This window comes from Hydra viridissima, unplaced genomic scaffold (assembly GCF_058129835.1).
Source record: "Hydra viridissima isolate aposymbiotic clone 2 unplaced genomic scaffold, HvirCarnegie_v1 scaffold_2, whole genome shotgun sequence".
NCBI lineage: Eukaryota > Metazoa > Cnidaria > Hydrozoa > Anthoathecata > Hydridae > Hydra > Hydra viridissima.
The window spans coordinates 18,704,703-18,714,611 of record NW_028324301.1 but is presented as its reverse complement, the minus strand read 5'-3'; the positions used below and the strand labels follow the sequence as shown (position 1 = coordinate 18,714,611).

Below are 9,909 nucleotides of genomic sequence, written 5' to 3'. Positions count from 1 at the left end.
TTGTTAAATAAATCTTGCATTAGGGCGCCATACTAAAACAAAAATTATATTATTTAAATGTTATCGAACCCAATAATTAAATCTGGTGAATAAGCATGCCAGGGTCTTTTTTTTTTTTTCAATTTAAGCTTTGTGACTGAACGAGAACCACATTTTGTTGAGACTGCCACAATTCGTTTCGATCAATCAACATGCCTGTTTGTGACACTTAATTTCTAGGAGGACTTTGTCGTTATAGAGGTACGTTGGTTCATCCTGTGTAGATATTACTCAAACTTAAATTTAAACCTGAATTTAAATCTGTTCACAAGAACTTTGCTTTTTCGGTATGTTTTTTTAATATTGTACTTGATAAAAATAAATTTATAAAAATATTGAACTAGTGAACCTATCAGCGACACATTAGTTATAGAGAAAAATTATATATATATATATATATATATATATATATATATATATATATATATATATATATATATATATATATATATATATATATATATATATATATATATATATATATATACAGTGCTTCCAAAAAGTATTAGCGCACTCGTAATTTTTTTATCATGAACAACTTCTTTTTTTTATGAGTTAATTAGAAGTTTAATGACTACTCGGAAAAATGTCTGAAATTAAGCGTGCAAAAGTATTAGCGCACTCATTTAAAATGTATTAGCACACTCGTTTAATTCCTTTGAGAAAAACTTTTTTGGTTAATTTTTGTTAAAAACTCTCTGCTGATTAATAATAGTCAATAAAAAATATAAGAGGAATAAATTGAAGTGGCGGAAAATCATTTGAAATACAGTTAGTTAAAACTTTAAAATTGCAAGAACAAAAATATGGGTTTAAGAAGCATATCAATTGAAACAAAGTGGCAAGTTATTGGCCTGAACAAAAGTGGTCTCAGCAATCGAGAAATTGGACGTCAACTTGAAATCAGTGAATGCAGCGTTAGAACAACGCTCAAAAATTATAATGAGTTTGGAACAATCAAAGACAAAAGTCGCTCTGGTCGTCCCAAAAAAATGTCAGAAAGGGACAAAAATAAAGCAGTTATGCTCGCTAGACGCAACCCAAACATGAGCATAGCCGAAATCGTCTCAGACCTGAATACAGCGTTGGGTGCACATCAAGTTAGCCGATCAACAATTAGCAAGCTTATGAAGAAAAAACACCTCAATTCATACCTTGCAACAAAGAAGCCAATATTAAGTATCAAAGACCGTCTCAAGCGTAGAAAATGGTGCAAAGAGAGAGCTGCATGGGCTGTAGAGCAATTGAGAAAAGTAATTTTCTCGGACGAGTAAAATTTTGAAATTATTAACCGCAAGAAAAGGGTTATCGTGAGGAGATACAAAAACGAAAAATATAATCCTCGTTTTATCATGTCAAAAGTTCAAGGAGGAGGAGGTTCAATTGGCATTTGGGGCTGCATTGCTGGATCTAGCTATGGACTGGCGCATCTTTACACTGATCGCCTTAATCAACATCGATATAGAGAGATATTAGAAGATTATTTAAAGCCATCAATGGATGTTTTCAAGGCTGACTCCACCTGGCAATTTCAACAAGATAACGCTCCTTGCCACACAGCACGCTCAATAAAGCAATACATGGAAGAAAAACGGTTGAATCTAATGCCTTGACCCGCTCGCTCACCTGATTTAAATCCTATTGAAAATCTTTGGAGTTGGATGGACTGCAAATTACAAAAAAGCAAGCCCACTAACTTGGTGCAGCTCAAAACGCAAATCCAAGAGTTGTGGAACACCGTGCCACAAGAACTAATCAGAAAACTTATAGATTCTATGCCGCGTAGAGTCTTGGCATGCTTTAAAAACAAAGGTGGTCACATATAATATTAAACTTTCTTAGAATCTTTGAAAAACTGTAAGTGCGCTAATACTTTTGCACGCTTAATTTCAGACATTTTTCCGAGTAGTCATTAAACTTCTAATTAACTCATAAAAAAAAAAAGCAGGTTGACAATATTTGACATTATAATCAAATTTCATTGCTTTTACCTTTCATTTAAAAAAAAAAATTAGTTCAAAATTTAAATTACTTTACAATTTATATTGATTTGAAGTTGTCCATAATAAAAAAATTACGAGTGCGCTAATACTTTCTGGAAGCGCTGTATATATATATATATATATATATATCGCTCTATTTATACACAATAAAGAGCAATCATATAAGCATGAGAATTTTTATTTTTAAATAATAATACAATATATAACTCGAAACTACAATATATGTATGTATGTATGTATGTATGTATGTATGTATGTATGTATGTATGTATGTATGTATGTATGTATGTATGTATGTATGTATGTATGTATGTATGTATGTATGTATGTATGTATGTATGTATGTATGTATGTATGTATGTATGTATGTATGTATGTATGTATGTATGTATGTATGTATGTATGTATGTATGTATGTATGTATGTATGTATGTATGTATGTATGTATGTATGTATGTATGTATGTATGTATGTATGTATGTATGTATGTATGTATGTATGTATGTATGTATGTATGTATGTATGTATGTATGTATGTATGTATGTATGTATGTATGTATGTATGTATATATATGTATAAATGATTTTTAAAAATACTTTCATAGTGAGAAAGAAGAATAAGTTTTGTACAATATTAGTCGCAAAAAAAAAAAAGATTTTTTCTTATCACTAATATTTTTTCAGAAACTGGTGTCAAAATTCTTGAAGTTTTGGACCTTTTTTTTTCGCTCTAATATTTCAAGTCTATACATGCCATGTACGACATGTGTAGGCTTGAAATATTCAAAAGAGAATTTTAAAACAAGTGACTTATCAAAGCAGTTCTGGATAGCTCACCTAGTTATTCTTTCTGCACAATAAAAGACTTGATTATATATGCTAACATTGAAGCCTGGTCTTAGGTAATTCTTACGCTCTATCATAATAATACATACGATACATAATCAAATTCCTTTTTCTTACAATTTGATCCACAGAAAAACAAAGGCAGTCAATTAACAAGGACACATTAATCTGTTGCTGGGTAAACTTTTTAAAAATCAAATTTCCTGGTTTATTTCTAATTAGCAAATGTAAACAAGAAATCAGTTTTTCATTTTATATCATCATCATTCAATCACAGTTTCAGTGCTTCACTGCTGAAGCGACAAAATACTTTCCATTTATAAAAACCAAATTAAATGCGCTATGTGTTTTATGTCACAACGATTATAGATATGCTTCAATTTCACCCTTTTATCAACATTATCATTAGGGCTGTCCAGAAATTATTACACAACCCAGAACATAGCCTAGTGAAGTTTTTCCCATTATACTATCAATTCTTTATTGAAAAACATTTTTTACAGATTTATTTTAAGTCTTCTAGGGGTTGCTCAAAGCTCTTGAACATTTTAACTAAAATATAACAGAAAATGTATTAAAACGCTATCTTACTTTTGTTCTTACTTGGTCTTATTCAATTAAATTTATTAAAGTAATTATGGAAATTGTTATTTTTTATATAGTAGTAATATGATGCACAACTTGTGCATGTTTGTTTACGTTCTACATATATTTCTGGAAAATAGTTCAATATTTTCATAGTTTTTAAGGTCCAAAATGAGGAAAAATGTCGAAATCGTCTTTTCAAGTTAGTAAGTTCAAGTTATTAGTTTCAAATGTTAAGTGTTTTTTTGTCAAAACTTGGAAACAGCTTCCGATGTTGTTCCACACCTTGCTATAGCCATGCTCTCTGTTGTTCATCTGTTGTTATTATTGTTGCAAAATCTGAGATTAGTTTGACGCCTCGTTCGGCAGCATCGTTGACAACTTTTACTGTTCGAACAAACTTTTCAGCAACTTGGAAGTCTTCATCTGCTGCCCATTGATTCACTGGTTTAGCAAGCCAATCTCTTCTGATGTTGAGATTCTGGAACAACAGATGTGACTCCGGTCCTAACAGACTCTTCAATGTTGTGTTGCGTTTGATTTGTCTGAAGATTGGTTTACCCATTTGGAAGTTTTCAGGCACTGCTATTGTCCACAATTTGTTTGCTATTTCTTGCTTAACATGTTCACTCATTTTAGGATGATGACTAAATAAAGCAAAAGGAACAACTTCTTCAGTGAGGTACCATCGATGGTTGTTTAGTTTGGCTACCACAACATCTGCAATTTCTCTGTCTACATTGCGGAAATCCATCATGTCATGAATGAGTTCTAGATCGTTTACGGGAGCATCGGCTCCAATACTGGCTTGCATCCATGCTGAGGTGTAAAAAAGAGCCAAGAATCTGTTTATACGTTCCAGTTTAATCACAGTTTCCTTGTCGTATTTCATTGCTTTTGAAAACATGAACATCTTCCCAGCATATATGTTGCAAGCCATCCAACGAGCCTGATGTATGGCTCCAGGTTTGAGGAAATGGGTACCACGAGGTGGTGTTTCACCCAGAACAATAAGATTATTTTCTGCGCACTCTCGGTAGTCATCCCGAGGAAACACAGATGATTCCTTGCTATTGAGCAGCATTTTTAAATTTTCAATGACTCGTTCTTTAACTTCCAATAACCATGGATTTTCAATTTTCAGCAACTGGATAGGTGATTGCTTATCGAGACCTGACCATGCCTCTTTGAAGGTAGCAAACATTTTGTTTTCTGGTCCTCTGATTTCACCAAACAGTGATTTCCAAACAGCGCTAGCTACAAGTTCAAGGATATGGTGACGACAAGCAAGATAAAATAGCTTTTTATCAACAAGTTCTTCGATAAGTTTAGCTGCACCCTTATGGACCCCACTGTTGCTTGCTGTAGTATCAAATACCAAAACGACAACTGATTCTTTTAATCCCCATGCTTCTAAGAGATCATATGAGACATCAGCTTGAGTTTGTCCTTTAGAATCTCCTAGTTGTGGCACACCCAGCAATTTTCCCGATGAAAATTCTGGTGAACCTGACAGAAGAATTGCTAGACGTTCAAACTTATCACCAAGAGAGTCCTGCAGTAACTTTCCATCCCAGTGCATGGCACCAAATTGAGGTGGTTTTTCCTTTATTTTCTCCATTATGTTTTCTGCAATGTGCTATCTGTTTGACATTCGCTTTCGACGCGTAGTTGAACGGGATACATCGAAGTCGTCTAGATTGCCACGCGCTGCTTTTATTATAGCTGAAACTATCATTGTAGTTTGATTGTCGGACAACTTTAACCGATCGGCTGCTGTCGTTAACTCGTCACATTCCATAATTTTTCTGGGAACTTGAAGTGTAACAAATTCTTGAAACTCTATTTTTTCAATAATGTGATCTGGCTCAAAATCCGGATCAATTTCTGTACAACCAACTTGTGCATCATCCTCGGACTCTTCAAAAAATTCATTTCCTTCTAGCTCTGCAGCTGCTCTTTTCTCTAGTCTTTCTGTTTCTTTTTCTTGTCGTTGTTGCTGCTGTTCAATTCTGGTCAGAAACTGTAAAGCCTTTGCTTCAAAAATTTTATCCTGGCCATTCATACTAGAATTTCTTTCATGTTTCTGATCAAGATAAAACGCAATGTCATCATCTTTGTGTTTCTGAGATAGAAGTCTAGATTTTCTTATGTCATCAATTGCATCTGGAGCACCAATGTCGAAAAGCATATCAAGCTTTGAGATGAAGTTTTCTCGTTTGTTACCAGGGTCGGTGGCACGACTTCTATTTTTTTTTAAACTGGTCCATTCATTCCATAATCCAAGAACATCAAACATACAGTTTTGTCTTACTTTGGTTTTGATGCGAGCCATGTGCCAAAAATCTGCAACACTGTCTGCAACGATGTAAGAAATTTCTTCATTCTTAACACTCTTACCAACGCTATCAGGATCATGTCTCAGATATAAAACATACTTCATCACCTTTCTGCGTGTAGGTAACTTTGCTCCTGTAATTGATGAACATGGCTGACCAATCAACCAAAAATTTGTACAAGTTCTAGTGGTAGGTTTTGAAGATGACGGAGTTGCGGGAACACTCGAAGGTAATGGCGAAGACGGTATAATTGGGTTTGTCACTTTTAATTCTTTTCCACTCCTAGTCAACATTTTCTATTTTTTCTAAACAAAAATGCAACATTGTATGTACCCAATCATAGCATGCAGGTAAAATAAATAACTATTATAACAAAAACATTATTTCCTATGTGTTTTAGAAAATGACATACAATTTGTTTGATTTGGGTCAAATTTGGGTCAAAATTGGGTCAAAATTGGGTCAAAATTGTGTAAAATTTTTAAAAAAATACTCACAATAACTTAAATAATCATCAACTTATCAATTGGCATCCATAACTTAATTAATCAATAACTTAAATTGATCAATTTCAACATTTTTCGACAGTTATACTAAAAATAACAGCGTTTTTGTACATTTTCTGTTAAAATTTACTTAAAATGTTCAAGAGCTTTGAGCAACCCCTAGAAGACTTTAAATAAATCTGTAAAAAATGTTTTTTTAATAAAGCATTGATAGTATAATGGGAAAAACTTCACTAGGCTATGTTCTGGGTTGTGTAATAATTTCTGGACAGCCCTAATTATCATTTTGCGCCATGGAGCCTATAGTGTAACGATTTGTGGTTCCTTACATTTGTTGGTAAAATAACTGTTGTTCAAAAGATTTTGTCAGTTCGTTATTTTGTTTTGATATCGGATTGTGGCCAGTGGTTAACAATTGAGCCAAAAATGAAAATGAGATGCGGATGTGTTTTGACTTCGGTCATAAATGTTTATATCCTAGTGAAGCAGATTCCTTATTTTAATTTTTTTTTTTCGGTGCCTTGATTTTGTAAAGGCATTGTAAAGTCATAATTTGTATGTTTATTCGTTGTGGAAAACTTTAAAAATTTGGAATTTTATTGGAACCTTAATTTTTAAGCTATTTTTATGATAATGAAATCCAATACCACATTAAAGTCATAAATACATCAGTGATTAAAAATTTTTATGGTAAGTAGTAGAGAAATGCGGGTTCTGGCACATGAGCATTTTTGCATACTTAAGGTTGATAACTTTGATGCGTTGCTCTGAAATAATATTTGTTTTCTTTCCGCGTTGAAGTTATAAAATTTTTCTTCTTGTGTTGGAGTTATAAAATATTTCTTGCCATGCTTATGTTGTCATAAAAATTTCCTAGACATCAGCAAAACTCTCATGTTTGAATTCCATTACGACTACATCAAGCCTAAATACGGTAAAATTGCTGATGACTGACACAGACTCACTCATTTACGAAATCGAAACGGAAGATTTTTACAAAGATATTGCAGGTGACGTTGAAAGCAGATACGACACGAGCGAATTTGACAAAGAACATCCAGCCATTCAAAGCTTTGGGTTCAAAGTGGGTGCTAACAAAAAAGTCATCGGAATGTTCAAAGACATATGCAATGGAAAACAGATTGAAGAATTTGTTGGACTTAGACCTAAACTCTACTCCTACAAGATTCTTAAAGAAAAAGACGGACACAAAAAATGCAAAGGGGTCAAGAAAAATGTCGTTGATAAAAAAATAAATCATCAAGATTACTACGACTGCTTAATGAATGGAAAAGAACAGCTTGCAACCATGAACGTCATCCGATCGCATCTTCACGACATTTACATGGAAGAAATAAACAAAGTCGCACTCAGCTCCAACGATGATAAAAGATTCATCCAAAATGATAAAATCAGCACCTTAGCTATTGGACATTATAAAAGCAGACCTTGTCCAGAAGATCCACAATAAATCCAAGAAGAAAATAAATTTAAATCATTGCGGTAAGAAATTTTTATGACAACATAAGCATGGCAAGAAATATTTTATAACTCCAACACAAGAAGAAAAATTTTATAACTTCAACGTGGAAAGAAAACAAATATTATTTCAGAGCAACGCATCAAAGTTATCAACCTTAAGTATGCAAAAATGCTCATGCGCAAGAACCCGCATTTCTCTACTACTATGGTAGTAACCTTTATAAATATTTTTAGTTGAGACCCTAACACAGCTATTTCATTTACTTGATAGTCAATCCGCACTGACAGTAATCAATCTTCACTAGTGTGATAATACTATAAAGATAAAGGCGGCTTTATGATATGTTATTAAATGTAATGAAAGTATAGTTCAATCTTTAACTGATAAAGAGACTGAATCTCTTAGTCGATAATTTGGTCTTTTTCAAAGAGGAGGCGTAAAGAATTTGGGAAATGATGAAAGGAGTCAAACAGAATAAGACTAAGTTTGAGGCAAAGTTAATGGATTGCTCGAGGGGAGAGTACTCTTCAATTGAGGTAATTAAATATTACATTGCAATCACACACTCTTTTTTTAAAATAATGTGGTTTAGACTAAGTTTCTCCACCATAACAGACTCTGCCTACAAAAATTGAGAAATAATTATTGAGCAAGCGTAAATTGGTTGCTCCGCCACGCAGCAAACGGATTTTTAAATTAATATCAGCTAATATAGTAGCGTACATGCTTCCATAATTCTATTTTCAGAAATTGAAAGAGTTCAAGCTTATTGAACAGGATCCATAGCTTCTACACGATCTCTGATTGTATGCTTCTACACGATCTCTGATTGTATGCTTCTACACGATCTCTGATTGTATGCTTCTACACGATCTCTGATTGTATGCTCAGAAATTTGTAAATGTATTTCAATTAGGATGATTCAACAAGGAATTATAAGGTTGTGGTGAAAATGTTTAACAAAATAAAAATTCTTTTTCTATAAACACCTTTTATATGTATTATTTTGCTGTAGATATTATGTATGAATTTTTAACTAAATATAAATGTAATGCATTAAAAAAAATATAAATTTTTACTTTTATATTTTTTAATGCATTACATTTTATATGCATTATTTTCCTGTAGATATTATGTATGAATTTGTAACTAAATATAAATGTAATGCATTAAAAAATTGTAATTATTTATATTTATACTTTTTAATGCATTACAATTTTACTAACTTAAATTTAAATATTTAAGGATTATTGGATGGTTGCAGTATGATTTTTTGCAGTATGAATCTTTGACATTTGAAGAATATTGGAGAACGTTGTTCATAACTCGAAGAACACTACCATCAACAAAGGCAAATATAGTATACTCAAGAAGTACAGGATGAAAATAAACATCTTTGCTTAGATGTACCATTCATACAACATGCTTTTGGTTGTTTAAAAAACTATACATATTTATATTCATTCATATAATCATTTTTTAATTTCATATAAGCCAATCATCAGTTTTAAGTACAAAAATGTGTTAACACCAAAATTTTTAATAAGCAATTGTCTTGTCTGCTTTTTTAACTTTTCATAATTTCTGCACGTGTAAAACCAATTTTTAATTCCGAATTTGAACTCTGCAACCCCGAAAAACCATCTTTTGATATTAATATACTCATAAGGGATATAAACATACGGCAAGGCCATTAAAGGAAAAAAAAAGTAAGGTATGGTTTGAGTATTCAAGAAACCGCAGTTTAATATTAGTAATAAGAGTATTTTATTGAAGTAAATACCAAAGTGAGATTTTTATAACTAGATTTCTCTTATTTAAATAAGAGTTATGCTAATTTCAATTTCTAAATTTTCAGACATTTGCATATTAGATAGTTTGATTTTTTGTTGATTAAAATCGGTACGACACATTGTAAACAATAATATTTGCTTCAAGCACATCTTTATTTCACGACTCAAAACTTTGAATCAGAAAGAGCTTTTTTTTTTCTTGAATTTTTAGTGTGTTTAGCTCATCTTTATTAGGTTCTAAAAATTTCATACATAGATTTAAAAAAATTTGGTTTATTCAAACGGCGAATATTAAAAAATCGATTTTAGGTTTTA

At 32.0% G+C, this 9,909-nt stretch overlaps 2 protein-coding genes across 2 annotated transcripts; both read left to right on the top strand.

Moving 5' to 3' along the window:
• Window positions 1-128: 128 nt before the first annotated feature.
• LOC149892314 (uncharacterized) lies at window positions 129-9,369 on the top strand. The gene is made up of 4 exons (XM_090078554.1): window positions 129-240; window positions 7,196-8,337; window positions 8,549-8,741; window positions 9,047-9,369. The coding sequence occupies exon 2, from the start codon at window positions 7,265-7,267 to the stop codon at window positions 7,787-7,789; it is 525 nt and encodes a 174-aa protein (XP_089934680.1). The 5' UTR covers window positions 129-240; window positions 7,196-7,264; the 3' UTR covers window positions 7,790-8,337; window positions 8,549-8,741; window positions 9,047-9,369.
• Window positions 846-1,313, top strand: LOC149892315 (uncharacterized). The gene has a single exon (XM_090078107.1). It carries the CDS (start codon window positions 846-848, stop codon window positions 1,311-1,313), a length of 468 nt encoding a protein of 155 aa, XP_089934233.1.
• Window positions 9,370-9,909: the final 540 nt, after the last annotated feature.

Bases quoted from the DNA above. Each gene is read 5' to 3' on its own strand.
- LOC149892315 (XM_090078107.1), top strand. From the start codon at position 846: ATGGGTTTAAGAAGCATATCAATTGAAACAAAGTGGCAAGTTATTGGC.
- LOC149892314 (XM_090078554.1), top strand. From the start codon at position 7,265: ATGACTGACACAGACTCACTCATTTACGAAATCGAAACGGAAGATTTT.